The sequence below is a fragment of the Alternaria dauci genome, chromosome 2, assembly GCF_042100115.1.
Source record: "Alternaria dauci strain A2016 chromosome 2, whole genome shotgun sequence".
NCBI classification, from domain to species: domain Eukaryota; kingdom Fungi; phylum Ascomycota; class Dothideomycetes; order Pleosporales; family Pleosporaceae; genus Alternaria; species Alternaria dauci.
The window spans coordinates 3,583,213-3,611,099 of NC_091273.1; the positions used below are offsets into that span (position 1 = coordinate 3,583,213).

Below are 27,887 nucleotides of genomic sequence, written 5' to 3' on the forward strand. Positions count from 1 at the left end.
CGCTCGTCTCTTTCGCGATAACACCAACCTCACCTAAACTACCACCCTCACAACCGCAATCATGGTGCTATTAGGCGCAAGGAAACCGCCCTCCCGCAGGGGTATGCTCGAGTCTTGGCATTGCATACACGGACAGATGGGATAACATTGTGCTAGGCTCCATGGCGGACATGCCCAAGGATCTGAAGGAGCAGATTGACAAGCTCGAAGACATGTTTGTCGTGTCCACAGATAAGATCAAGCAGATCTCGGACCACTTCGTCGGAGAACTCGAAAAGGGCTTGTCGGAAGAGGGTGGAAGCATTGTGAGTTGCCGCTTGCTGTGCGCTCTCTGCGGAACGAGCTGACTCGCATAGCCCATGATTCCCACCTGGTGCATGGCCTTTCCCGATGGCAACGAAACCGGCAGCTACCTCGCGCTCGACATGGGCGGTACCAACCTGCGTGTCTGCGAGGTTACCTTGACAGAAGAGAAGGGCGAGTTCGAGATCATACAATCCAAGTACCGCATGCCCGAAGAGCTGAAGACCGGAACGGCCGATGAGCTCTGGGGCTACGTCGCCGACTGTCTCCAGCAGTTTATCGAATACCACCACGAAAACGAGGAGCTCGACCATCTGCCCCTCGGTTTTACCTTCTCATACCCCGTCTCGCAAGACGCCATTGATCACGGAGTCCTCCAGCGATGGACAAAGGGCTTCGATGTAGCCGGCATGGAGGGTGTCGACGTCGTGCCAGGCTTCAAGGCCGCCCTCGAAGAGCGTGGTGTACCCATTAAGCTTGCTGCTCTGGTCAACGATACAACTGGTACTATGATCGCTTCCGCGTACACCAACACAAGCATCAAGATCGGCTGCATCTTCGGTACCGGCTGCAACGCCGCCTACATGGAAGAGTGTGGCGCCATCCCTAAGTTGAAGCACATGAACCTTGACCCCAAGCTGCCAATGGCCATCAACTGCGAGTGGGGCGCCTTCGACAACGAGCACCAGGTCCTCCCAAGGACAAAGTACGATGTCATTATTGACAAGGAGTCACCACGACCCGGCCAGCAGTCCTTTGAGAAGATGGTCGCTGGTCTGTACCTCGGCGAGATCTTCCGTCTAGTTCTCCAGGATCTACACAAGGGCAACGAGTGCCACATGTTCGAAGGCCAGGACGCCAGCAAGCTCGACAAGCCCTACTCGCTCGACGCAGGTTTCCTCTCTCAAATCGAGGAGGACCGATTTGAGAACTTGCAGGACACACACGATCTCTTCCAGGAGAAGCTCGGCCTCGATTGCACCAAGCCCGAACTCGAGCTCATCCGCCGCCTCGCCGAGCTCATTGGTACCCGTGCTGCCCGTCTTACCGCATGCGGTGTCTCCGCCATCTGCAAGCACAAGAAGTGGGACGAAGTCCACGTCGGTGCCGACGGCTCCGTCTTCACAAAGTACCCACACTTCAAGGTCCGCCAAGCTCAGGCGCTCAAGGAGATCATGGGCTGGCCCAACAAGTACGGCAAGGGCAAGGGCGACCCTATCGAGGTGCTTCCCGCCGAGGACGGCTCTGGTGTTGGTGCCGCCCTGATTGCTGCGCTTACTGTTAAGCGCGTGCAGCAGGGTCAATTGGCTGGAATCAGAGACGCAGACACTCTTTTGTCCATGGTTCCAAAGAAGAAGTAGAAGCTTGTTGACAAGAGACAACTAGATATCACGCTTGACGTACGATTGAACGATAGAATGTATATACGAATGTCCTTCATCCAACGAACCGTCCGCCTTAAGGAAATGAAAGTGAAATTTGTCTTTCAGCACGGCGATAAGACCATAAGGATGTCACAGTAGTCGAGACATCTGCCGTTCCAGCGGTATTATAGCAAGGCATTTACTAGAGTAGATTGCGTCTAGGTCTTGTACAAGCGTGTACATAGTCAAAGCAAAAGGTAAGCATTTCCCTCCACAAACTAAAGCACGTCCCGACTCGAGCTCCACAAAAATTCGGCAAAAAGACAAAAACATACAACAGCGGGGATTCGCTAGTGGTCACCCACCTAACTACTAATCCGCCGGTATCCTGCTTGTATATGGCTGAGCGGACGGGAAGCCTAATTTTCAGGATCCTATGGTCGTATGTGGAAGAACAGACAGAATATGATCTTCATACCTTCAGCTTTTCATATATCACGTGGAGGGACAGTGTCCATCTCGACAAGCCAGATATCCCCAAACTTACTTTCGCCAGGGGCCTGAGATATTCTATTCTCTCTGGAACCAAGCATCCTGGACAACAACTTCTGCTGATGCCCTAGCGGAAGGCTCCATTCGCAGCATGCTTCTAATAAGTGCGCCGACTCGCAAAATGTCTTCCCGGCTCAGGTCCTCGCGCCTCTCTCCGTCAAATGGCGCTAATATCCACAAACGGTACACATGCTGGCCCCACCGCCTCTGCGACCAGCTTGGCCTCTTTGGCAGCCAATATCTCCGAGAAGGCGGCAAGCCTCAGCACATATCTGGAGTCCCAGGGCCATGCACAGCCCAGCTTCCTCCCAGGATGCGCGGACCCTCCTGAGACTGAAGAGTACCTCACCCTTCACACGAGCCTCACCTCCTCTCTAGAGGATCTTCAACGCCTCGTTGGTGGCCCAAGGCGCAGCCTGCGCCCATTCATCATGATTGGTAACAACTTGGCGACGCTGCAAGTAGCCTTCGATTTTGGCTTTTTCCAGCTGGTTCCGCCTGAAGGGTCCATGGATGTCGAAACACTTGCACATAAAGTAGGAATTGACGCCGATCGAACGGTGCGTGTGCTGCGTATGTTGGCAGCGCATCGTATCTTCGTGGAGCCCAAACCTGGATTCTTTGCCCATACGGCGGCTTCGGTAGTGTTCCATGATGACGAGGGGCTCAGATGTGCCGGACACTACATGTATGTTTGTGTCACATGCATGCACCGCTGGATTGATACTGGATATCCTAACCACATTCTAGGCTCGATGAATGCTTCAAGGCTGCCACGGCTTGTTCAGATTGCATCAAAGCATCGCCCAACGACTCCGATAGCACACACTCTCCCTTCAACACCTACTTCGGTGTGCCAATGTTCTCGTACTATGAGCAAAACCCCCAATTTGCGGCGCGTTTCGCAAAGGCAATGGCCGGGGTTACTCGAGGTATGTAGAATCCGTGAACCCACACTAGTAGGCCAATCCCTAAGCTTTTGACAGTGGATCGTCAAATCGCCGAACTGAGAGACTGTTTTCCTTGGGGCGACATCAACGGCACCGTAGTTGACGTTGGAGGCGGCAGTGGCCACATCTCCATGGCTTTGGCTCCCGCAAGCTTTTCCTTTCTCGCATCTGTTGTGATCCTTAATTACTTCATGTCTTGACTGACATCTCATTTTCGCACCCAGAATTTCCCTAAACTTGACTTCATCGTCCAAGATGACTCCGAAAAGATGCTCGCGCAGGGTCGGGCGCGCAACTTGAGCGATATCGAGGGCCGCATCTCCTTCATGGAGCACAGCTTCTTCCACCCACAGCCTATTGGCGGCGCCGGCGCATTCTTCATCTGCCAGTGCATGCACAACTGGTGCGACCGCGACGTGGTCAAGATTCTCAAGTCTTTCGTGCCGAGGCTAGAGAATTCTGCACCTGGGACGCCGCTGCTTATCAACGACACTGTGCTCCCGGTGCCGGGGTCGAAGCCCTTGCATGAGGAGCGCGCTCAGGCAGATGGACATGCTCATGTTTGTAGTTCTGGGTGCTAAGCAGCGAACAGCAAAGGAGTTCGAGGCGTTGTTAAAGGAAGCCGATGCGAGGTATGAGATTCGTCGTGTTCATGCTGATGGCAGCATGGGTCTAGTCGAGGTTCATCTGAAGATTTGATGACGTCACTGTGACGTGTTCAGGCCGGCGAAAAGGGCTGCAAATCTGACAGTTCCGATGAACATGGAATGGAACAATTATGACTCCTGACCTCCAATTATGTGCCTGAATTGAAGGAAACCAAGAACCCGTTAGTATGCAGCTCTGTTGTATAAGCATTAGCGAAATCGCTCCGTACTGCATTGCACCCTTCACATCTGACAGCACAGCAATGAAACCCTGTTCTAGATAGCAGAATTCTGTTTAGAAAAAAGGGGATTGTTATGCTTGATTACCTATCAGTCTAACACGATACTCAAGCACGGGAGCAGGGAAACCGGAAGCGACCAACGAGCAGGCATACCATCCGTTGTCTAAGAGCTACAAGCCGCTCTCAATGTCCACGTTCGGAACCTTCTCCTTGAACAAGGCGATAGTCTCGTCCCAAATCCTCTGTTGCGACGTCTTGCCCTCGGTAGAAAGCACGAAAGGAGATGGCCTGCATCGTGTTAGTATGACCTCTCCACACCACTACTACAATGTCGGGGGCTTACTTCTCCAAATGCTGCTCGGTCAGGTACGCACCAGGCTCATCGACATGCTGAGTCGCGGCGTACGTCAGATTGTGCCCACCCTGGGCGGGTGTCCAAGCAAAGATCTTGTTGAGATAGGCCAAGCCTGGAGTCGGATCAGAACGGTGTAAGGCACTGGCGCAAAGGCCTGGGTTGACCGCATTGATGACAACGTTGCCGGTAACCCTGCTACTAAGCTCGCGCATCCAGAGGATGTTCAATAGCTTGCTCGTGTTGTAGCGTTCCATGCCCCTGAATGAGCCCTTCTCATCCAAGCGAGCGAGAATGGAGGGAGCCTCTCGCTCGTCGAATGGGGTCCAGAAGTGGACCTCTGATGCGACAATAGTGAGGCGTGAAGGCGAGCCCGTCTTCGTAGCCGTGTCTTTGAGCGGCTTGAGCATCAACAGAGAGAGAAGAGAGGTCCCCAGGTGATTAACCTACAGAGGATCAGTCAGTATGCCGTGGTCAGACGTATACAGAGGACCTACCTGAACGTTCTGCTCGTGGCCAGTCTTGGAGAGGGAGAAGACAAGGTTCTTGACACCAGCGCACAAGATGACAATGTCCAGGCGATCGAGGGACTGGGCGCGCTCTCCAAAGGCCATTATGCTCTCGAAAGACTCATGATCAACAGGCCACACTTGCACATCGCAATCCGGAGACTGTTTGAGGATCTCTTGCTTTGCAGCCTCGCCTTTTGAGACCGTACGCACCCCAAGAATGACTCTGGCCAAACCATGGCTGGCCATTTCCTTGGAAGCTTCTAGACCGAGGCCGACATTGGCGCCGGTGACGATGGCAGTCTTGCCGTCAAGGCGAACATATTGGGGGAGTGGCTTCGGCGTGAAGGTGAGCTGGCGAACGAAGAAACCAAGCATACCACCCATGTTGGCGATGAGGGGCAATAGAATTGGTATAATGCAGAAGATGGGCAGATGTGGTTCACCTAGGTGTTTGTGGTAGATTTGGGAAGAGGACAGGAACAATCAAGCAACAGTAGGGCCGAGCATCTAGGAAGCGATACGAGTGGGAAGCTGCGAGAAGATAAGTGAAGGATAAATTGGCCCGCCTAGCTGACGTTGATAGGTTATATCCTTCTCTTTTGACTTACACGTTCGCTGTATGCGCAATCACGAAGCTGTACCGTAGTTGCTATCTGCTTAACTATAGTTTAGTAATAACGTATAACTACTAGAACTACTAGTAGCTACTTATAACTTCTAAAACCTATATATTTCTATACGCAAAAGGCTCTTATCAAGAGAAGTACTGCATATCAGAGAATTGGCGTTAACAGGTCGCGAGGTGGAGGGGCATCGTAAGGTCTGGGAAATTCTAAAGGGAACAACAAAGCCAGCCGAACCGTGTCGGCTGCCTACCTAGGTAGCCGGGCTTTGCGGGCTTAACGGACACAGGCGTGAAGGCGAAGACGGGACCGTCTACTTGGTACCCAATCATGAGCTTGCCACGCCCTGTCACGCTTCTTCCCGTGCATCTGCATCGCGACGCTACGGCCGTGTCTGCTCACGTTCATAATCGCTTAGTAGTTCACCGTTCTATGCAGAATTCTTTCTACTCCATCGCCTGAACTAAGTATCACAAGCCCATATTCGGTTGTAATTCGCTGATCTCATGAAGCTGTTCCAAGCCTAAAAAGCTTGGATCGAGAGGTAACGCATCAGTGGACAGATCCCACAGCATCAAGCCTTCAAACACATTGCTGTCAGTTCGGAACGCATTCGCCGTGGGCTCTTCCTGCTGCTGGAAGGTAAACGACAGCTCCGATGAGACCCCGTGAGCGTGGCCATCCCCATAGGATGTTGAAGAGCTTGAGTTATAGGTTAGAGTTTCAATCGATGGCATGGATCGTGTCTATGTGCCTGATCTAGCCAGTGTTGCCTGGACATGATCTACTAATATACCCAATTGATGCGCTCCCGTCTCCGCCATGACGCTACCTAGAGACATCATCTCGAGTTGGCGCCGGGCCTCCTTGATAGTTCGCAGGCACTGGCTTTGGGAGATATCGATCATGTTTGGAGACAGCGGGCTATGCGGGCTATGCGGGCTGAAGAAGTTGATGTGTTCCAGATCTTGCATGCCATTGGAATCACAGGTCCGTAGTATGCACAGGCTCAGGACTACCGCCATCTCAAAATGATTGAAGATAACCAACGATAGCTTGGTCTGGTTGAAGCTCATCATTACATGCAGTGATGTGACACTTTGGAATAAGCCCATCGCAGCGGTGGCCAGTGTGTGCCGGTGCTGGGTGACGAGGGCCATCCTGGAATTTGGCAGGCTGCGTAGGTGATGCTGGTCTAAACGGAGCAGTTGCCTGAAGTTGTGCATGACTGACTTGAAGAGAGCAACATGGAACATATTCTCTTTGGCGAGGAAGTTCGGGTATGTGCTGGTCCCAATCGGTGTTCGGTTCCAAGGCAAACGGGGCAGGGAGTTCTGGAAGGAACTCATTACAATACCTCTGATAACGTTCTTCAGCAATAACGGGATCGTACGGCCGAGCTCCAAGGGGGGCCATTGCCGGCTTCGAGCTTCTTCCAGAACCGTACCAGTTGTGCTTGAAGTACTCTCTCGGTGAACAGGTCCGGTGCTTGGAGGTTAGCGATGCATCTGCGGCAGACTTACGGTGCAGTACGCATCTACAAAAAACGGAACGCGGTCAAGGGCTTTTGCAAGGCGACTAACAACATCGTTAGCATATGAAGGGAGAATTCGGATTCCCGTAAACTAACTATTCCCAAATGTACAGGTTGCAGAACATCCTGCGCCGCATTTCTCTTTCTAGATCGTCCATGCCATCGTCGCCCCGCTTCGGAGGCTCCCTATGGAGTCCTACCTCCTGAGCTTCTCTGATGGCGCAACACAGAGTAGCCCAGGACAACTTGATGCGGCTGTTGCATTCATAACACATGGCCGTAAAAGCCATGTACTGAACCCGCACGAGCGATCCACATAGCACTGCGGCGTTGCAGATGCCTTCAAATCGTCCAGCGAGCCGGTCACAGTTACTTCGAATATCAGACAGTGGTCTACCCTTGATCGTATCTACAGTATACTTTTGCGACGGTAGGAAGTGGGAAGCGTATGCGCAGATTCGCAGCATCAAGACAGCGAACTCCGTCTGTCACGCCTGAAACACAATGAGAAGGATTGACAATGTCTCAGCACAACTCGAAGGGATGATTATGTTCATTTGTGGCAGATATACCCTGACGACTAATGCAGATTTTAACGCTGGAACTCACCCATCTGCTCTAGTTCGTAATCATGTACCTGTGTCTTCATCGCTGATGTCGCAGTGAAAATTTGGTCCGGAAAATCCGCCTTACTGTCTCTCCGACCAGCGTCCTCTTTCTCCACTCCCAGACCTATCACCAACCGCATGACATGTTGCGCTTTATCCGCATTGCCAACAGAGTTGGCTCTCCAAGCCACATGCTCGTCGGGACGAACAAGAACGATATCACGTTCCCAGATACTATGCGCATGCTGCTCAGCTCGAAGATCGATATGCTTGATGGGGATCGAAAGCGAAGATGCAGCGTCGAGCAATAGCTGAGCACTATGCGCACTTTGGTCTGTGAATGTCACAAGAGACCAGTCCGTGCCGAAATGATCAAAGATGGAAGATCCATCCAATAAGAAAACGTGCGGAGCTCGACTACCCGGCCACGTCGTAGGTGTGTATTGCGACGCTCGAAAAGGCGGTTTGACCTTCCCGGGCTCTGGCGGCTGCAGAACACCAGACTGGTAGATATATCCCATCTCGATACCAAAATCCTTATTCTCGCCATCGTGTTCCTGGTAGTGCTCATGCAGCCGTCTCCGCAGCGCTTCACCCTCTTCCGTGGGCCAGTCGACGCGATGAGGGTCGCCGCCTTCGAAGAACTGAGCGACATCAGAATGAACTTTCATGTGCACACCCGAGTGCTCTACGTTGCGCAAAGCTACGGGACGGCGCTCGAAGGTGTATGATTCGAGTAGTCCGCGCCCACCGTATTGGATTGCAGCTGCCAGCTTCCAGCCTAGGTCATACGCATCGCCGATACCCATGTTCATCCCGTATCCTCCGGTAGGGATGTTCTGATGCGCTGCATCTCCAGCGATGAAGACGCGATGATCTGGTGTAGCCCACGTTCTAGCCACCGCAATGCTGGGCTGCCATGTTGAGCGCACGAGGATCTCGTCGATCTTGAACTCGTATCTCCCATGCAGACCACCGAGAACAGTGTATACCGCCTCTTGGGAACTGATAGTTGAAGTATCGGTTCCAAGAGGGAGAAAATAGTGAACAGTCCACGTTTCAATCTCGTCTTGGGCAATGATTGCCCCGCCAAAGATTCCTGGTTCGATCATGAAGAAGGTGTGCCAAAATTGACCTTGCTTTTGGATACGCGTTAGGTCGCGCGATTTGAAGTGTATGAGAAGAACACATGTAGGTCTAAAATTAACTCGGTCAGCTTCGCTATTTCGGAGGCGTCGAACACTTACACCGGTCCACCGTCAAGCGGCATCCCCAAGGATCTCCTTACCGCACTCGAAGCCCCGTCGCACCCCACCGCATACTCCGAAATGAAGACTTTCGTTTCTCCAGTCTTGAGTTTCGTCGCTTTGGTCCTCACCTTGCTTTCGATTACCTCAACATGCTCAATCTTCCATCCATACCTCGCATCAATCATTTCATTTTCTTCACACCTCCCTTTCAACCACTTCTCAAACTTAACCTGACTAAGCCTCTGCCACGGCTCTCTTGGCATTGACCCATCGTTGTTCTCTGCGATTCTCCGCCGAAACTCATCCACGCTAGGCAACTCCCACTTCGTCACCGGCTCCTTCGCCGCAAGACCAGATGATATCAGCACATTGTGCGAAATGTGACTTAGCACACCGAGCTCGCGCATTTCTTCGGCAAGACCAAGGCGCCGCAACATTTCCATAGAACGCGCGTTTGTAAGATCCATCTTCGGCCATTTGGTAGTCGTTTCATTGCGCTCGAGGAGGACCGAGTGCACACCATGGTGGGACAGGACTGTTGCGAGGAAGAGTCCTATCGGGCCACCGCCGGCTATTAGAACGGTGTTGGCGGGGAGTATCTCTTCTTTCGTCATTGACATATTGGAGAGGTATACGATGGTTAGGATAGGCTATTGGTGAGTATGTTTCCAGCTGTTTCGCTATTGACGTTTTCAGTTTGACAATGGAATATAAAAGCATAGCCCGATTAGGCATGCCCGAGGTGCAGCTAGTGGATGTGTGGCGTACTTCTGACGGAGTGCAGTCCGTAATTAGCTTCCGGGGGGCTACTTTACTCCGATGCGGAGACGTGGGAGCTACCGGATCATATGCGCTATGCAATGCGGAGATGCTACCACAAGTGCCATGATCACAAAAAGAAGCTTGAACATATTTGACTGATTCTGCCACAGTACCAGTATCACGCGATGTGTCGCATTAACACTTCTATCTTATTCGTTCAGACATGGCGCCATTCAAGCACCTCGTTAGATTCCAGAACGCGTCTTCAGAAGTGTTCTATGGAGAGTTGCAGACAGTTGATTATGATACAACACTGATCGGCCAGACAGTGCGAGTATTCGATGGGGATGGTCCTTGGGATAGAAACTTCCGCCTCTCGGATCAAGAGGAGTACATAGCTGAAGTTAGTCAATTACCACACCTCTCTCCGATCTTAGTACGATATTGAAGTTTTACCTTAGGTGCTGTTTCCACTTCCTCTAGTGCCGATATTCGTATGTATCGGCTTGAACTATCGGCAGCATGCGAACGAAGCGGGAATGGCAATCACACCCTATCCCGTCGTCTTCATGAAGCCTCCGGATGCGCTTGCTGGCCCTTTTGAGGACATACACATCAACGCTGAATGTAAGATGATGGACTACGAGGTACGTCGAGTCGCTGTAGAATTTGTCCAATGCTTATCCCGCTCTGCAGGCCGAGCTGTGTTTTGTTATCGGAAAAGACTGCAAAAATGTCACCGAAAGTGAAGATGCCATGCAATACATTCTTGGCTACACCGCCGGCAACGATGTGTCTTCGAGGTACTGGCAGGCACCAGAGAGATCAGGCAACCAGCACGGTAGTGCAAAATCGTTTGACAAGTTTGCGCCCATTGGACCGGTCATCACCTCGCAAGACATTATTCCCAACCCTCATAAGTTGAAGATCAAGTCTTTTGTTAATGGTGAGATGCGACAGTCATCTTGTACAAATGACCTGATATATGACATTCCAACGATCATCAGACATATCAGCAGAGGGACGACTTTGCGTAGAGGGACAGTGGTGATGACTGGTACACCGAGCGGTGTTGCTGCTTTTATGAAACCTCCTGCTTGGCTACAGGATGGTGATGTAGTAGAGGTGGAGATTGAAAAGATTGGGAGGTTGAGAAACAAGATGATCATGGAGAAGTAGTATGATTATCATCAAGCGAAGCACTGGTTCTAGCTTATTGCCCAATCTCAAATAGTTGCGTAATGAGTGAAGAGCATGACAAGAAAAGGAAAAACGGGATGCTCGTAATTGAGCTATAGCATGTCATCTGGCAGACCGCGCGGCCCGCTTTGCGGACGCTTCATCAAAACCTCTTCTTTCTCCCCATTTTGCAATCGCGTAATGAACTCTTCTGGATCAAAGTCCACGCCTATAGGGTTCTCGACGAAGGATTTCGATTTCATAAATTCAGTGGCATCGTTTGCGTCTTTGAAGTTGTCGACTTGCGTCTCAAGCTTGTTGCCGTCAGGGTCGCAGTAATAAATCGACGTAGTGGGTCCGTGGTTGACAGACCAAAGCGGTGAGATGCCCTTTGATTTACGTTGTCGATAAGACAGTAGAAGGTCGGATAACGAGTCGAAGGAAAAGGCAATGTGCTCAAGGCCGCAGGTACCCTTGGCTTGGTCCTGTGTACCGGGAACCTGAATGAGGGCAATGCGATGGTGCTCGTCGTCGTAGGTGAGGAACGCTAAGATCTCGTTCTCGTACTGTACGTGTGCGCCTAGGAAGTCGGTGTAATAGCGAACCATGTTTTGGAGGTTATTGGTGCGGAGAACGACATGTGCAAGCTTGCTGGGCGATTTGACAGCAGATACGGGCTCGTCAAAGTTGATTGCCATGATGGTGAAATTGAATCAATGGATGCGCAGCAAAAGTAAATGGTTGCGATGTATGTTCCGTGGCTTTATGCATAAGCAGCAGATTCTGCTTGTGTTCGCGCGAAGCACAAAGGCCTCAGCTGAGTAAGTGGGTGATTACCTATTGCATGTCCTTGCAGGCATTACGAGACGAAAACGAATCAATGACTGCTGCCGTAACTATGAACGAGGCTTCCAGCAGACCAAAGCGCATATTCTCCATGCCCGGAGAAGGTGAGATTATCGCCGGGAGGGTTGGGTCGTGACCGGTGCCCTTCGGAAACAATTGCTTCCGGCTGACCAATGAGCATGCGCGGAAGAGACAGACGATCGGATCGGACTTGTCCAGCACGCACGCTTCCCCGCTTCCATCGCGAGCGCCTCTTGGGCTCCCGGGCGCGTTAGAAAGCTAAATTTACCGTGGTGGCTTTTGTCTCCGAGCGTCATGAAGCCAATACTTCCGGATGCTCAGATCCTCTCACTCACAGCTTCACCTTCCGGGTCGCTGGCCAGTCTCCATAATCGGAAATGCCTGTTAGCCCGCCGCCATCCGGAGACGATTCATCTAGCCGAACGCGTCAGCGTCACGCAAAAGGCCGTGTCGGATTGCAGAAGGTCAACGTAGCATGTGACAGATGCCGTGTGAAGAAGATCAAATGTAAGTCTTTTCGTTCTCCGCTTTGGTTCTTCGCTTGTAGTCGGTAGGTGATTGACCTGATTGCAGGCGACGGCAGTACGCCATGCCAAAGCTGTCACACCATCAGTGTCGAGTGCACGTACTCCCGTACTGTAAGACGATACCGGGGAGCATCGATTGCCAAGACACAAAATCTGCAACGATGGTCTAGTAATGCGAAGCGTCCAATGCAGACCGATCAACTGGGGGCATTTCCTTCAATTGAGGATTATAACGAGGGAAGAATCATACCGGCATTACAGCCAATTACCAGTATCAACGATGATGTCGCTGCCGAAACCTCCTTTCCTGCTGCGTTTAGCAGGCATGACGGCACATCAACCAATGGTATAAATCAGCTTGTCGATCCTCCGTCAGCCGCAGTAGACCCCGTACGTGGAGCAGAGTCGGAAGATATAGTTTATCTACCAGAAGACGAAGATCCGCTACCTGACGCCTCAGCACCGCCCAGCCGAGATGAAATACACGGTCCTAACTCTTTTGCTTCTATCTGTGCAGACTCTGGGGTGGCCTGGATAGCGTCTCGTATTGGTGCTTCCAATTACGCTACGTGTGCTACGTCGTTCATGTCCACCATCAGTCGCAAGCTCAAACTTCAAAAACGCCTAAGTCAACAAAGACTGCCCGATCCTTCACTAGAAATTGCATGGCGTTATACTAGGGGTAAGTCGCCCTCAATATGGTGGTAACCATCAGCCAAACTCACACTTCCAATCCCAGCTTACTTCAATGAGAGCATTGAAGCTACTTATCAGACCATCGATCGATCGGATTTCGAAGCACGACTGGGAAGACATTACACAGGTTCATTGTATGACGAGGAACCCGGCTGGTACGCGCTACGAAATGTCGTGTTTGCGAGCGGATGCAGGATCACGACGTTCAAGTCATGTTCCTGGATGGAAGCTCAAAAGAAAGCAAAAGGATACTTCGACAACGCACTTTCCGTAGAGGCGGAGTTGTTGCATGGAACCCCAGGACTCATCGCAATACAAGCACTATTGGCCATGGTATGAATAAGTGTCCCTTCTATAACGAGCTAATAATAACGTCAAAGGCTTTCTTCGCTGACGGTCTAGGGGCCGCAAAACTGGAGTACACACTTATTGGTTGTGCCGTGCGCTTGGCGTATGCAAGAGGTATTCATCTTCAACCGACCTCGAGATCTGTGTCTTTCGAACAATCGGAAAGACGAAGCTGGCTATTTTGGACTCTATACTGCTTTGAAAAGCACCTCACAATGCGTGCAGGACGTCCATCTGTAAGCTCCACACTTTCACTAGTGTTGTCAAACTTATAGTTGCCTCTAGGTGATCGATGACGAGGATATCAGTTGCGCGCTGCCAACTTGGGCGCCGAATGCAAGCTCCAGCTTTGTAGAATGTTTTAGGAATATTGTAGATCAGGCAAAGATGTCTTCGACTATCGCAAAAAGCTTCGCCACCGTAAAGGCTCGGCAACGACCACTTCGAGAAAAGGCTTGTCTGATCAAAGAAATCAACACGACTTTACGATCTTGGTACGAAAACCTCTCTCCAGATCTGAAGGTTCTGTTTCCAGTCGACACCAAGAAGATACCACGAGGTCTATGCGCAGAGCATCTCATGTATCTCCATCTTTCTTACTACGGTAATATGGCTGCTCTCCATTCTGTCCTTGGTTATCCTTGGAACCTCAACGACGCGCAGTTGAGTGATCAAGACGACACAGTGGTGAGGTTTCAGATGGAGGCTAGCAGCGATGCATTAGCAGAGGCATCACGGCATATTATCTTCATTGCTCGATCAATCTCTTTAGATGCTGCTGCTCCAGTGTGGTAAGTGAATAGGAAGCCCACAGTCCCTTATTCTGACCTTGACACTTCCTAGGCTCGTATTTTACTACCCATTGCTCGGCATGATCAACATGTTTGTGTCGATACTCAAGTCGCCAGCTGGACCAGCGACTGAGAAGAATATTGGGATTATCGACATGGCCGCCGGCTACTTTGCGTATCTTGATTACTCCACAGACGCCATTTTTTCTTTCGATCTAGTAAAGAATTTGGCACAGTGGGCTAGGAAAGCAGTTTCTCAAGCGCGCGATCAAGTTCCTACTCCGCAATCTACGCACTTCGCCGTGGAACGAGACGTGCTATCGCCAATGGAGAACTTTCATGTCAACTCAATTCCTAATGTAAGTTTGTTATACCCGGTCATTCAATCGCCGACTGATGATTTGTAGACAGTGATGGATATTGATGGAATGGATTTGGATGATTGGCCAACATTTCTTGCTCGCCTGCCACAGTTTATAGCTTGATGTCGACATCAGCACACCGCTCACGAACTCCAATGACAGTCTAACGTCCACTTCAACATCAGTGAGTCATGAAATGTCATCACACGATTGTAAACCCTCAAGAATCGTTTCATCCTCCTGCAGTAATATAAATACTAAGAGATTTCACGAGCTTAGCATGATAGGTAACTGTCGTCATCTCATCTACTATTGTGGTCTTACTTCTCGTTCTTCTTTCCACCTTCATGCGCCTTTTTCACCCGCGCATGACAACAACTTCTCTAGAGGCGCAGGATCCTATATCATATCAGCATCGTTCCAGAATACAGACAGAGGTACGTCTTACAGCCCAAACTTGGTAAGATAGTAGCCTCGCTCGTGGCTCAAGCTGAACTACCATTCTAGCCGTAAATTCCATGTCAACACACTCTCCATTTGCAACAGTCATCTCCACACTTCCAAGAAGCATAAGATCAGAGCAATCTGTGTTATGTATGTACACTCTCTTGACAAAATGCTTGCGTTTCTTCACTATGTCCCATGCGTTCTTGCGTGATTTGCGAATCTCTGTATGTGGAAGTTGTAGCAGTCTTAGTAGCCACTGAAAGTGTTGTACATACCTGCAGATCCCGTAGCCGTTCCAGCCGCAGCGATCATCACACCGTCAGGTGTGAATATCTCATCGGCTAGTGTGTTTCCCGCTTTGTCGGTTGGATCATCTACTGCAGCAAAGAATCTTTCTATGAGTGATTTTATATCGTTCGGTGTCGGGACTGTAGGCCACGCTGTGTTCGCGGTGGAATTGATCATTTTGTTCGGAGGGGGATATCTGCTTCGAACACAAAAGACTTGAACCCTGATATACTGGTCGTTGTATGCATGCTCCGCTACTATACGGGCGTCAGCTGCATGCTAGACCAGCAAGCGGTCGGCGTGCTCCCCAACTGAGTCCGGCGCGTTTTGCTTCCGGGGCGATCCTGCCCGCCTCATTCCCCGCATCGAAAACACCACGCATACACTCGCCAGCAGCCACAACCGCGTGAACCGCAAACTAATCTTAGGAAAATGCAGAGAGCATGGGTTCCAGGCCCACAGATGGCGCCAGCCGGTCCTGATCACGGTGCAGCTCCTACATTTTAGGAGACTGCAAAACTACCTAGCTATCTTCACCATGCAACAGCATTGAGCCCCATGAACAACAGACCCTTTTACCAATTTATCGTCGGTATGATTGAAGACCGTATCGTATTGCTCGCTTCTGCGATCACTATCGTGGTGATCCATCTCGCAGCGAAGTGTTTACAAGTCGGCCGGCGACCGAAGAACTTCCCTCCGGGCCCACCTACAGTACCAATACTGGGAAATCTCCATCTCGCAAGTTCTTCTATCCATGAAGCTTTGGTACAGCGACTCATATACCAACAGATGCCAAAAGATAGGCCGTGGCTGCAATTCACTACATGGGCAGAAGAGTATGGGTAGGTTGATGATGGGAAAACAACAAGTAAACTTCCACGGACACGAGGTAGCTCAGTGTATTCACTCATGCTTGGAACAAAAACATACATCGTGTTATCATCGCCAGATGCTGTAAAGGATCTTCTTGATAAGCGCAGCAATATCTACTCGTCACGTCCAGATATGTACATGGCTCACGATGTGGCCAGCGGAGGCCTCCGTTTGGTAACAGCAGTAAGTCATCTTCGCGTCAAGTCTCTATCTCCTCTAACAAAACCACCATAAATACGGCGCCATATGGCGTACCATGCATAGAATGGTTCACAACATCTTCAACATGCGCGCAGCGATTACATACGTTCCTTACCAAGACCTCGAGAACAAGCAAATGTTGCGAGATATGCTGGACAGTCCAGAGGATTTTGTCAACCACATACGCCGATACAGCAATTCTCTTACTACGCAGATGGTGTTTGGCTTTCGAACTACCAGTAATGCTGATCCAAAACTGAAACAGCTCTTCGACAGCTTCGAGAAATGGGGCTCCTTGGCTGCCGGAGCAAGCTCGCAGCTTTCAGATCTGTATCCTATTTTGCGACTCCTTCCACCTTCCTTGCGCCCCAACTATCGCTATGCGCAAGGTCTGCACAAGAGAGAGAGATGGAGCTGTATCTCGGCCATTGGATGGACACGAAGAACGGTGTGAAGAACGGAACGGGAAAGGTGTGAACCGTCTCTTTACAATGGATCTGTACCGTCGACTGACATCACGATCGACAGCCTTGTTTTTGTAACGACGTCCTGCGTGTGTAGCATGCTGAAAACATGTCCGACGAACAAGCTGCATACCTCGCTGGCTCGCTCCTCGAAGCTGGCAGCGATACCACCTCTGCTATCCTCGTCGGATTCGTGCAAGCGATGCTCGTTCATCCTGATGTTCAACACCGCGCACAAGCGGAGCTTGACCAAGTCGTTGGACACACGCGCCTCCCTCACATTCATGATGCTGAAAAGCTGCCATATCTACGCGCTATCGTCAAGGAGTGCATCCGATAGATGCCAGCAACTATCATGGCGGCGCCACACGCAGTCACACAGGACGACGAGTATATGGGATACAAGATACCAGCTGGAGCAACCGTGCTGATCAATGTCTGGTGAGTTGACGTTTCTATTCCACTTTCCTAGAGCGGATCGATGTGGAAGGGGACTACACATGAATCCAGCTACAAACCCCAACCCGAGAACATTCGACCCCTCACCATTTGAAAACGACCTCCGCTCGGAGTTTGAATGTGCAACTGGACGCGATCCATCGGAGCGGCGCAATTACATCTTCGGTGCTGGGCGTCGCGTGTGCCAGGGCATGCACATCGCCGAGCGCTCACTATTCCTCGCTGTCACACGTCTGCTGTGGGCGTTCGACTTCAAGATGCCTGAGTCAGGAAGCCTGCCACATGTGGATGATCTGGTAGGTGATTTGACGGTGCAACCCGCCCCGTTTGAAGTCAGAATCGTTGCAAGGAGCGAGGAGAAGATTAGTCTGGTGCAGGAGACGTGGGCAGATGTAGAGAACATGATATTGGATGAGAAGGGGCAGTGGAAGAATGTACCACAGGGCATGGCGTTCAGCACGTGGATACCTGACGTGGAGGAGAGAAAGTAGTAATGTAGCTTTGGGTGCGATTCCACTATTATGATGGAAAGTCTCCCTGTTCAGATGGTAACAACAAGCCAATCTAGCAGGATATCTATGAATTCACTGTTAGATATCTGTAAACTTACTATTCTACATACTTCTTACTTTACTCTTAAAACGCACCCGCCGTTTTCTTACTAGCTTCTAAACGCTAGTCCTCCCTAAACTATGAATTCTACAGAAGTGTACTACCTACTCGCCTGTCTTGAGATTCACAACATCAGTTTTTAACAGATAAGTTTAGGACACAATTTGCGAGACACCAATCCCTTAACAAGTAAGCAAGAATGACCCAAGGATCGCATACAATTAGCAGGTGTTGAGGCTAGATACGATAAAATTTCCTCGAGGATTAGACTTTCACACTAAGCTACCATGCCCAAGGCATTCACTTCGCACATCTAAGAGACCCTGCGCACTTCCCGAACGATGACAGCTTATCTATACCCTCAATACACTCCCTAGTGTCGTCTAAGAACGTTATTCGATCACTGTCTATATCCTTCATCGCCAAAGCTCCTAAATCCGGCAGCAAGCCCAGCAATCCTGCACATGTCAGCTTAGTACTCAAAAACATCACTATGACCCTGAAAGTCGCTCGGTACTTACACCGAGTTGCGCAGGTTCCTACCACCGGTTAGCAGATATTCAATCTTGTATGGAACCTCGATCGACATACCCATCCTTCACCACAGTCGCTAGGCGCTTCTGAAGCGCAGATACGTGTGCAAGCCCTTGCCTCAGGAGTCGCAAGCACTGTTGGTGGTACTTGTGTAGGGCGAGTTCGAGTCGGCCCTGCAACTGCGAGAGCAGTGAGGAGGGTGATGACGATAAAGATCTTCATGTTGACTGTGCTGATTATGTCTTTTGCGTTTGAAGATGGAGAGGAAGAAGAAGTGATGTTGGAAAGACGAAGTAAAGAGGAGACACGGAGGGCTATATACATTCGCTCCTCGCCAAACGCCACTCGATGGACCTCTGTTCTGGGATTGACACAGTCTGAACGAGCGTGCTCCGGACTCGCGAGCAACCACGTGGTATACCGACTTCTCAGCTTATGGCTGACGTACAATCACCCTCGGAAGCTCTTAACAAACACAGTAAATGCGACCAACCGATGAGAGATGCCTGATTTGCATGTACGCGTTCGATGACGCTCCACTTGGCTGACACTATGAAGAGAAGAACTGGTAGAGAAGGTAGAGAAGGTAAGAGAGCATACTACAGTATTCACAGAAGACTTTACTTGTTATGCCACAGCACTGCTTTCATCCAGAATTAGTCCCGGTTGTGCCGTATAGACAGATCATCCATAAGCATCCTCTGTAATTAACCTCTTTCGCTCCACCTAGCTCCCGAGAATTTCCTCAGTCACCTCGCATCATGCGCAGGTGCTCCAGGTTCTCCGCGACTTCATCCAATTGGCTCCTGGACTCGACAGCAGAACCAACAATTCTACCAACGTCAGCTTAGACACTAGTCCGGTAAAGAAGTCGAGAATACTCACACCAGAGTTCGTAGATTCCTGATATATGTTAGCGCCCAGTCATTTAAATTGAAAACCCAATCACTTACCCAGCCCTCACCACACTCTGTTGCTTCGGGAAAACAAGCGCGTGTGCAAGTCCTGGTCTGAGGAAACGCGGCTGGTGTGGCAGCTGCGAAAGCGGCAAAGAGAGTGATGATGGCGATGAATGACTTCATGTTGTTGGTGATGGATATTGAGAGGTAAAGGAAGTTGATAGAAGTGTGGTCTGTGTGGGATGTGGAAGTGAGGAGCGGGTGTAGGCGATGGTATATATATATATTCCCCTCAAACAACTGCCTAGAACACATTCACCGGGAAACCGCGGATTGCACTCTCTCAACCGTTGCACGCAGTACGTGACATGTACGCTTTAATACTATGATTGACATGCAAACGCTCCAACCCATTGAATAGATAGATGGTAAACGCGTACGTTGCAAGAAAAGAAAATGTTACACCAATCTCTTCAGCTGCTGAGAACCCATGCAGCTGAAATAAGACAGTCCCAAATGAAGCGGGTGACCTCAAGGGGCGGCTAAATATGGTCATAGCGGTATACTTTCCAAGCCTTCGAGAACGTGTTGGTGTCGTTTGTCATGGAGTACGGGCAGTCTTGGCTAATATACCGCCCGCCCTGCTTACCCGGTTTCGGGGAGACGGGTTTTCCACATTCTGAAATACTCATAGATGAACTCCGGATTGGGAGGATAGATTTGCAGAACGAAGAAATAGATGATGTGTATGCTGTTCGTAGGACGATGTTGCCAGATTGAATCGTACGGGATACGGAAGAGCATTGAGAAGGCACCTGTATGTACAGCAGATATCGGCCCGTAAAGATTAGTAAAGTTCAGTTCTGTTGTACTTCCATGCACTTGCCAATGGAAGAGACTCCGAGGGCGGAGTGAAGATGAGCGTAAGCACCGGCTTGGCTTTGCTACTACTGTACCACGCCAAACCTTTTACTACAACACCACCTCAGCCCAGATTCATCTTCTCCCATTCTCAAAGATTTCCCATCTTAACTCTTCGTGAGGTCACATTCTACAAGAAGGGATGTCCGGTTAGAAGATTGCGACAGCATTTGGCGGACTCGCAACACCACCAGGTACCTACACAGGGATTAGCTCTCACCTTAGTCTCAGCAATTGGTAAGACCTACCTTCAACGGCACGCTACTAACAAAGCAAGTGCTCCGGCCTAACTCCTCGCTCTTTTCACACAACCGCTCCAAATCAAACATCTCACCTATCATGACACCCCAGCCACCTAACAACCACTGGTGTAATAATCCACCGCCCTGCATCTCATTTTCCCAGGTTTCACCCGCCCAGAGTCCGCCTGGAGCGTTGTGTGGACCTGCTAGAGGTGCCATCTCGAAAGAGGGGGCGTCGGATGCTGCGAAATGATCAGTCCAGGTCACGTTATGGTTGGTTGGTTGGTTGGTATTGAAAAGAGAGATGGGTCGAGATGGCGTAGGTGGCAATGGAGATGAGATAAGACGTGGAGAAAGTGAGCTGAGCATCCTTACCGACAGCGACGAACCCATTTTCCCAAATCCACTGCACAGTCTGTTTATCCGACTGCACACCCAAGAACGCCGGCGGCTTATCCTTGAGAGATTTCTTCTCTTCTTCGCCCAGCTTGGCGTAATCGCGAGTGAATCCTGTTCGTAAGAGCAACATATCGCCTTCTCTCGTCTTGATACCTGTTTCTTGCAGCATGTCCTTCAACTCTTCTGCCGTGATACTGTTCGCATCTAGTGCATACACTTCTTTCTTTCCTTTCTTTTCAAGATATCGCGGATAGTCTAGGATGATACCCCGGGTGGTGATACCGCCAGAATTGGCCACGCGATCGATGCCAATGACTTCCGATGACTCGAGGTCCTGCTGTGAACGCCCGCCGTAGTATCTTTTTGCGCTCTGGTATCCGTAGTGCCTGAATCCGTCCCATTGGCTACTTCCTTGGGTATTGAAGTCTAGATGATCATCGTTGACTGTTCTCTTCGTGCCGTCTGGATATTGCTTGTTCTTCATTCTCCAGGAGAATGGTGGTCGGTCGAAGGAAGGATGAGAAGGTAAGTTGAGATACCAGTCTAGCGAGACGCGATCGCCAGTTTGTATTTCTTGGGCTGCTGCTTTGACGACAGACGGTGTGATCATGTTCAGAGCACCAAGTTCGTCGTCTGCACCGTAGAGGCCCCACGCGTTTCCTGGAGGGCCATTCTTGTCGAGTGGAAGATCCTGAAATGGAGGGCGAGATCGTGGTGACATGTTGGATTCCTATGTAGCGAACTTGTCGTTGGTACGTGGTGAACCTGCAGGTCTCCGATCTGCTGATATTGAGTCGTCTTTGCAGGAGACAGAGTGCATCATGTCGGACTGGTGACCTGATACTTCGGCTGAATGTACAGCGAGGGCTATGTGGCGCGTAGTGGGGTAAAGCGCGGGGTAATTCCGTAGTCGCTAACTCGGTAATCGATGTGGTACGGATATCACGACCGTTGATCGAGTAAACATTCAGCTTCTTCACTAACATGCTGAAGACTCCTGGATGTCGCGCCCTTCTAGGCCAAAAATGCATTCTTCACATTCATCATGATGAGAGATAGGGTTCGGGTAGGTGTTCGCGACGCGCTTTGGCATGTTATACCTACTATGCCACACCAGCGGGATCAAAAGTCCGGTCCCATCCCTACACCACTTCCTCTTGAGCCTGTGTTCTTCAAGTGCGCGCCGCTGCCTTTGAACAGACTTTGCCAAATGAAGGCCTCACTCAACAATAGCTCAATGTCCTTCTCTGTCCATTGCCGCGTTGGTAATGATTGTAGGAACATCATCGTCTCTTGGAAGTCCATCTTTCGCAGTTGATCAGACCATTTGACGAGGAACGCGGCGCAGACGTAGAGGTGGAAGGACGAAAACCCATCTTCTTCGGCCTATAAGAAGTCAGAAATGCGCATCAAGAGGACGGCTACGTGACTTACCAAGTACGTGTCCCACATCCTTATCGTGTTCTTGACGGATATCTCGCGCATTAGAAGACAGTTCATCCATCGAAAGCTGAACTGTATGAACTCAACACCTTCGTTCTGCAGATGCTTCGCTAGCTGGTCGTCGATACGCGTAGTTAGGTCTCTCAGACTTGCCACTTGTCTTTGGATACCTGGTTGATGTGCGATGTAGTTGTCTTGAATTCCGTCAAGAAGTTTGGTCAGACACCAAAAGGAATCTGCCTCAACTGCGTCTAAGACTTGTTTTGGTAATTGGCCAGGGTCCATACCAAATTCAATATCGGGATCTGAGATGTAGGCGCCCAGGAAGACCTGCCAGAATGGGGTGACCAGGTCATTGATGCCTTGTACATAGCCCGAGGCAGGATGTCGTATCGCCCACACGTATAGTATTCGCTCGAGCGATCGTTGGGTCGCTTCGTAGCTGTAAAGCTCAAGGTGTGGATTCGTCCGAGGCACGTCGATGCTGATCTGATGCCATATAGCTTCGTCCAAGCCACGTCCTCGCCCACGATTTGTCGAGGGGTAGGCTGCGCCGCCTGCCATTCCGGAGGCAACGGCGCTAGCACTGCCAGAAGTACCTCGTTCGAAAGCCTGCCGCACTCCCTCCAAGTATTCCTTTCGTTTGCGCTCAAGTGTCGCGACCCTCCTCTCGCTGCTAGTCGGTAGGTATCCCAACAGAACCTGCCATGTCATGGCGCGCACTTCAGACGGAACACCTGACCATGCCGAGTCTCGCAGATCCGACAATGATATGGTGCTCGCTTGGAGTATCCTCTTGAACTTGTTGATTCTTGTTATTCGTGCAGAGTGCTCCTCGGTCTGTTTTGCGGACGCGTTTGGGGGTGGAGTAGGATGCGAGATAAGATGTAGCGAATTTGCGGGGTCTCGAAGGATCTCTTGATACTGTGGCCGTAGGATTTTCCCTTCAATTTTCTTCGCGGTTGGGTAGTTGGGTATGCCTCGCTCCTCTGCAATGTCGCCGCTGTCTATACCGCGCCATGCGGTTGAGCCCAGACTTTCTCTGCTAGCATGTCCGGTCGTTTCTTTGGCCTTGGATGGCTGTTTCCGCCGTCCCTTCCTCCGCATGTTTGCGATGCTCGGCAGCCCGAATTCGTCTTCATCGTCCTCAAACATGTTGTCGGCATCGTCTTCGTCGCCATCGTTCCAATCTTGGTGGGTATCGTTGAGAAAATAGCTGTACGTTGCTCGTGCGGGACGGGGTGATATGGTCTTGCTGGACCGGCTCGGTGCAGTGCTTGACTCGCGACTGTGGGTGGTCGATGGCGGGGTTCGAGGTCGCGAGTTTGACCCAGAGACGCTCCTTTTAGCAATCAGTTCTGTTCCGAATAATGTATCACTCCGAGCAACATACAATGAGCTGAAGTTGAGTATGTCGGCATGCGAATAGGATGCGCCAATGACCTTTTTGTTTTGCGGTGAGCTAGCGGAGTTGGATGTTGTGCGCCAGAATGGAGAGGCCGAGCTGCGCATGAGATATCAGTGTTGGGAATTCATATGCGACAGGGTTGTAGTAACGTACGAGGACCGGTCTGTACGCAGGGAAGCGATGTGTTAGCTACCCCGGATACTATGACGCTCTTTGTGGTTTGGAAGGACACGAACCGACCTGGACCATTTCCTGGATAATTGTTAGCAAACCATAGATGGCGCACAAGACTGGGGAGACAAACCTGCTGCTGCTTCTTAGAGGCCATGTTGGAACAAGTGACTGCTTGTCCTGTGTCTCGAGGCGGCCCCGCTGTGAACTCAAGCTTCAGAGGGCTTGACGGGGCAGGCACGAAGAAACTCGTATCCCCTGGACTGTGCCTGACGCCTTCCTATGCCCTTGAAGTGTTTCTTCTCTTTCGAAATGATGTATTCTCCAACAATGCAGCGATTGTATTCAGCACGCATATGCCTGGTATGTCGTAGGGCTCGTGCATGCGTCCGTCGCGCCTGCCACGCCAAGCCCAATACTAGCGCGCCTGCCCATTGCTCTGCTCTCATCTCCTCACCCAAGCGTCAGGCTCTTCCTTCTTTCACCTCCCTTGCTCCCATTCAACCCGACGATCGCGCTCCACTAACCACCATCGCACTCTTGCGTGTCTGTATTTCGCTCTCTTTTTCAACCTTTTCTTTAGCAAGCTCTTTCCTCACACTCCAACATGGCCGACGAAAACTACGAGGACGACATTTTTGACGATCTGTACGTGCTCTCAGCGCGATTGAGGGACTATCGCACTTTGCGACACTCTGCTAACAGTGCACTAGCTATGATGATGAGCCCACGTCCAAGCCCGCGGCAGCAGCACCCAACCCAGCGCCCAAAACGGAACCCGAACCCACCCCAGCCGAGCCCGCGAGCGCGCCGCCTCAAGATTCTACACAGGACAACGGTCAAGATGCCGCACCTTCTTGGCAAGCTCAGACTGGGGGCGAACAGGACTCGCACATGGACCAGTCCGGCTACAACGCTGGGGGTGACCAGTCGTACGACAATGCGCCCGCGGAAGATGACAACTATGGCCCAATCAACGTGAAAGAAGACGGGTAAGTCGTGCAATGTCCAATCTGATCATCATTTCCAAGAGGCGCATCACAAGGTATAAGAACATGTCCATCGCATGTTGTAGCTTGAACCAAGAGGCACGTCGCTGCTAGGACCATGACCGTCAACGGCCGCATAAGATATCGGGCTAGAGCGTTCGACAACCTGATAGATGCAGACTATTCATGGAATAAATTGCGAGCACAATCAGACTGCACACTTCAGTCTGTCGCATATTCAAAAGCACCTGGGGCCATGGTTGGCACAGAGTCTGGGATAAAAGCCTAGGAGCTAGACACCTTGCGAAAAATTGTGGTCGCTGTCGGCCACTGGTCAGGCGCTCAAAGCATAGCGGAGTGGGCCGCCAGTTTTGGTTGTGGGAAGAAGCTGGAAAACAAAAGTCAATCGCTCAGCGATACTCTGAGCATCCATCAACGCGCCTTACGCAGGGACTATCGCGGCTTGCCCAACTTTGGCAGCGCCTCATGTCGATATATACCTAGGTACTTGATAGCGCGTACCAGCAACGCAAGCAAAGGATAGCTACCGAGCTGTGAGATAGTCTGAGACTTCCACGCTCGAATTCATAGCAGAACACAGACGTTTCATCCGAATCAAACTGTGCCTTTGCAAGGGCTACTTTTGCACCTCGAAACTTGGACTTGAGTACGTGGAGTGCATTCTTGGTCGATATGATTGGTGCACGCCACGAAGTCGACACGTCCTGGGTAGCATGCGGCAGGAGTTGGCTTCGCTTAGCCATTCGTCTGCGACCGCATACGGTCCTCGAGCGAGCGACACCTTGCTACAAAGAAAGGAGCTTCACGATACCAACGCGCATGATCTCAGCCCAGTCTCCAATCATCCACGATAGAACACGAGCTACCTCTACAATACCGCGACTGGAAAAATTACTCTGGACGCCCCACCCATCCAACAGTTGTCAATTGTGCAGTACCGCCAATTTGACGAAGTCGCCGATATGGACCTCGCCACGAAGGAATCTCTTGGGACCATGTTCTGCAATATCCATTTCTAAGGATAATGGCGGAAGATGCGATGGGGGATCATGCGCGTCAAGGCCATTAATCCGACTTATCACACTTGGACGAGGCTGTTTTCAACGACCACATCATTACCAGCCATTGCGCGGAGGCCCCCATAATCATGCAGCCACGAATATCTTATGATGCGCCTCGTTTTTCTCGTCTGCTTTCACTAACGATGTCGTTTCTCATGATTGCTTTACTGACTTGAGCTACAGCAAGATGTTCATTGGTGGCTTGAACTGGGAAACTACAGAAGGTATGTAAATTCGTCTTGGTCTATTCAACTGCACATGAAACGCTCAACCTTACTAATTCTCTGACAGACTCCCTCAAGGGCTATTTCTCGCAGTTTGGTGAAGTTAGTGAATGCACCGTCATGCGCGATGCTGCCACCGGACGTTCTCGAGGATTCGGCTTTCTTACGTTCAAGGACCCCAAGTGCGTCAACATTGTCATGGTCAAGGAGCATTACCTTGATGGCAAGATTGTGCGTCTATACCCGCTAAATGCGAAATATCAACTAACATTATTTAGATCGACCCAAAGCGCGCGATCCCTCGTGAAGAGCAGGAACGAACGAGCAAGATCTTTGTCGGTGGTGTCAGCCAAGAGGCCACTGAGGAAGACTTCACAAACTTCTTCAAGCAGTTCGGTCGCGTCGTCGATGCCACACTTATGATGGACAAGGAGACTGGCCGACCCCGAGGTTTCGGCTTCGTCACTTTTGATGGTGACGCAGCCGTAGACGCTACTCTACGCGGTCCCCTCCAGATTCTCGGCAAGCAGATTGAAGTAAAGCGCGCTCAACCCCGTGGCAACATGCGCGACGACGATGGAGGCGACGGCAACAAGAAGTTCGGCCGCGGCAACAAGTTCAACAAGTTCAACGACAACGGCAACGGTGGCCAAGGCGGCGGCAACAACTACGACAATAACGGTGGAAACATGCAAGGCCAAGGCGGCAACAGCGCCATGTCCCCTGCCATGATGGCTCAGTACTGGCAGCGAATGCAACAGTACTTCCAGTCCATGCAGCAAACTCTCGCCCAGCAACAAGCCGGCGGTGGTATGCCCGGCAACCCCATGGCTGCCATGGGTGGTATGAACCCAATGCAGATGCAGCAGATGCAACAGCAGATGATGAACCAAGGTATGAACCGCGGCAATGGCTCTCCGAACCCCCAAATGATGGGTGGTCCAGGTGGAATGAACCCAATGCAAATGCAGCAAATGCAGCAGATGCAGATGGCACAGATGCAAGGTGGTGGAGGCCCAGGAGGTCAGGGTGGTCCGGGTATGATGAATCCTCAAGGTGGCCAGAGTGCCGGTGGTCCACGCCCAGCTTACACCGCTCAAGATCAACTCGCTTTCGAACAGCAAAAATACGAACAACAGCAGGCACGCCGCCAGCAGCAACTCTCTGGCCCCGCCGGCTTCGGCAACGCCCAGGGAGGTCCCCAGAGCTGGGATGGCATGTACGACGACGCCCCTCAGCCAAATATCCCCTCTGGCCCCGGAGGCGGTCGCGGCGGCTTCAGGAACAACCGTTCCCGCCAAGGCTCCAGCCAGCCGCCTGCTGGCGGTGGTCAAGCTCCCATCAACGCCCCCACCGGCCCTAAGAACGCTGGTGTCCGAGGCGCGAACTACCGTGGTGGAGGTCATCGTGGCGGCGGTGGTTTCAGGCACCAGCCCTACGGTGGTCGTGGCGGTTAAACGTGAATCCAAGGTATCACCAGAGAAGGCGCCCAGAAAAAAAGTCGAAATCATTTTGCACATCTTAGGCTGAGTTAATTTTGTACATTGGCGGAATAATCAGAGGGAGTGTGGTTTGCATGGCCAGGATCGTGTTTGGGCAATTGATGTTTTTTTCTCTCTCTCTTTCTGTTTCGGGTTGAGATGGAAGAGGAAGGACACAGTATTCCGACTCATTTCATGAATAGTTTGGGGTTTTACTTCTTTCTGTATAGTAGCATATTCTCGAAGGAAAAAAAAAGTCCATTTTGGCGTCTTGGACC

The 27,887-nt window shown here is 51.0% G+C and overlaps 11 protein-coding genes across 11 annotated transcripts; 5 read left to right on the top strand and 6 right to left on the bottom strand.

Annotated features, from left to right (window-relative positions):
- Positions 1-61: 61 nt before the first annotated feature.
- ACET3X_003196 (uncharacterized protein) lies at positions 62-1,664 on the top strand (the record flags this gene model as incomplete). The annotated part of the gene is made up of 3 exons (XM_069448444.1): positions 62-101; positions 157-305; positions 357-1,664. 3 exons carry the CDS (start codon positions 62-64, stop codon positions 1,662-1,664), a joined length of 1,497 nt encoding a protein of 498 aa, XP_069309743.1.
- Positions 1,665-2,380: 716 nt separating this feature from the next.
- ACET3X_003197 (uncharacterized protein) lies at positions 2,381-3,750 on the top strand (the record flags this gene model as incomplete). The annotated part of the gene is made up of 3 exons (XM_069448445.1): positions 2,381-2,907; positions 2,970-3,141; positions 3,394-3,750. 3 exons carry the CDS (start codon positions 2,381-2,383, stop codon positions 3,748-3,750), a joined length of 1,056 nt encoding a protein of 351 aa, XP_069309744.1.
- Positions 3,751-4,228: 478 nt separating this feature from the next.
- Positions 4,229-5,306, bottom strand: ACET3X_003198 (uncharacterized protein; the record flags this gene model as incomplete). Its single annotated transcript, XM_069448446.1, has 3 exons — positions 4,229-4,346; positions 4,402-4,856; positions 4,908-5,306. 3 exons carry the CDS (start codon positions 5,304-5,306, stop codon positions 4,229-4,231), a joined length of 972 nt encoding a protein of 323 aa, XP_069309745.1.
- A 2,365-nt stretch (positions 5,307-7,671) lies between these two features.
- Positions 7,672-8,799, bottom strand: ACET3X_003199 (uncharacterized protein; the record flags this gene model as incomplete). Its single annotated transcript, XM_069448447.1, has 1 exon — positions 7,672-8,799. The coding sequence occupies one exon, from the start codon at positions 8,797-8,799 to the stop codon at positions 7,672-7,674; it is 1,128 nt and encodes a 375-aa protein (XP_069309746.1).
- A 2,192-nt stretch (positions 8,800-10,991) lies between these two features.
- On the bottom strand, positions 10,992-11,576 carry ACET3X_003200 (uncharacterized protein; the record flags this gene model as incomplete). Its single annotated transcript, XM_069448448.1, has 1 exon — positions 10,992-11,576. One exon carries the CDS (start codon positions 11,574-11,576, stop codon positions 10,992-10,994), a length of 585 nt encoding a protein of 194 aa, XP_069309747.1.
- Positions 11,577-12,002: 426 nt separating this feature from the next.
- On the top strand, positions 12,003-15,109 carry ACET3X_003201 (uncharacterized protein). The gene is made up of 8 exons (XM_069448450.1): positions 12,003-12,252; positions 12,319-12,954; positions 13,012-13,301; positions 13,349-13,552; positions 13,602-14,107; positions 14,160-14,466; positions 14,515-14,906; positions 14,977-15,109. The coding sequence occupies exons 1-7, from the start codon at positions 12,123-12,125 to the stop codon at positions 14,590-14,592; spliced, it is 2,151 nt and encodes a 716-aa protein (XP_069309748.1). The 5' UTR covers positions 12,003-12,122; the 3' UTR covers positions 14,593-14,906; positions 14,977-15,109.
- Positions 15,110-17,100: 1,991 nt separating this feature from the next.
- ACET3X_003202 (uncharacterized protein) lies at positions 17,101-17,695 on the top strand (the record flags this gene model as incomplete). The annotated part of the gene is made up of 2 exons (XM_069448451.1): positions 17,101-17,186; positions 17,236-17,695. The coding sequence occupies 2 exons, from the start codon at positions 17,101-17,103 to the stop codon at positions 17,693-17,695; spliced, it is 546 nt and encodes a 181-aa protein (XP_069309749.1).
- Positions 17,696-18,078: 383 nt separating this feature from the next.
- On the bottom strand, positions 18,079-18,620 carry ACET3X_003203 (uncharacterized protein). The gene is made up of 3 exons (XM_069448452.1): positions 18,408-18,620; positions 18,338-18,355; positions 18,079-18,274 (listed from the first exon to the last, which is right to left on the bottom strand). Exons 1-3 carry the CDS (start codon positions 18,570-18,572, stop codon positions 18,248-18,250), a joined length of 210 nt encoding a protein of 69 aa, XP_069309750.1. The 5' UTR covers positions 18,573-18,620; the 3' UTR covers positions 18,079-18,247.
- A 1,700-nt stretch (positions 18,621-20,320) lies between these two features.
- On the bottom strand, positions 20,321-21,532 carry ACET3X_003204 (uncharacterized protein; the record flags this gene model as incomplete). The annotated part of the gene is made up of 3 exons (XM_069448453.1): positions 20,321-20,368; positions 20,419-20,654; positions 20,788-21,532. The coding sequence occupies 3 exons, from the start codon at positions 21,530-21,532 to the stop codon at positions 20,321-20,323; spliced, it is 1,029 nt and encodes a 342-aa protein (XP_069309751.1).
- A 401-nt stretch (positions 21,533-21,933) lies between these two features.
- ACET3X_003205 (uncharacterized protein) lies at positions 21,934-23,990 on the bottom strand (the record flags this gene model as incomplete). Its single annotated transcript, XM_069448454.1, has 6 exons — positions 21,934-22,197; positions 22,246-23,596; positions 23,648-23,758; positions 23,816-23,825; positions 23,899-23,914; positions 23,967-23,990. 6 exons carry the CDS (start codon positions 23,988-23,990, stop codon positions 21,934-21,936), a joined length of 1,776 nt encoding a protein of 591 aa, XP_069309752.1.
- Positions 23,991-24,318: 328 nt separating this feature from the next.
- Positions 24,319-27,885, top strand: ACET3X_003206 (uncharacterized protein). Its single transcript, XM_069448455.1, has 6 exons — positions 24,319-24,481; positions 24,547-24,825; positions 26,088-26,128; positions 26,196-26,359; positions 26,407-27,166; positions 27,230-27,885. The coding sequence occupies exons 1-6, from the start codon at positions 24,441-24,443 to the stop codon at positions 27,583-27,585; spliced, it is 1,641 nt and encodes a 546-aa protein (XP_069309753.1). The 5' UTR covers positions 24,319-24,440; the 3' UTR covers positions 27,586-27,885.
- Positions 27,886-27,887: the final 2 nt, after the last annotated feature.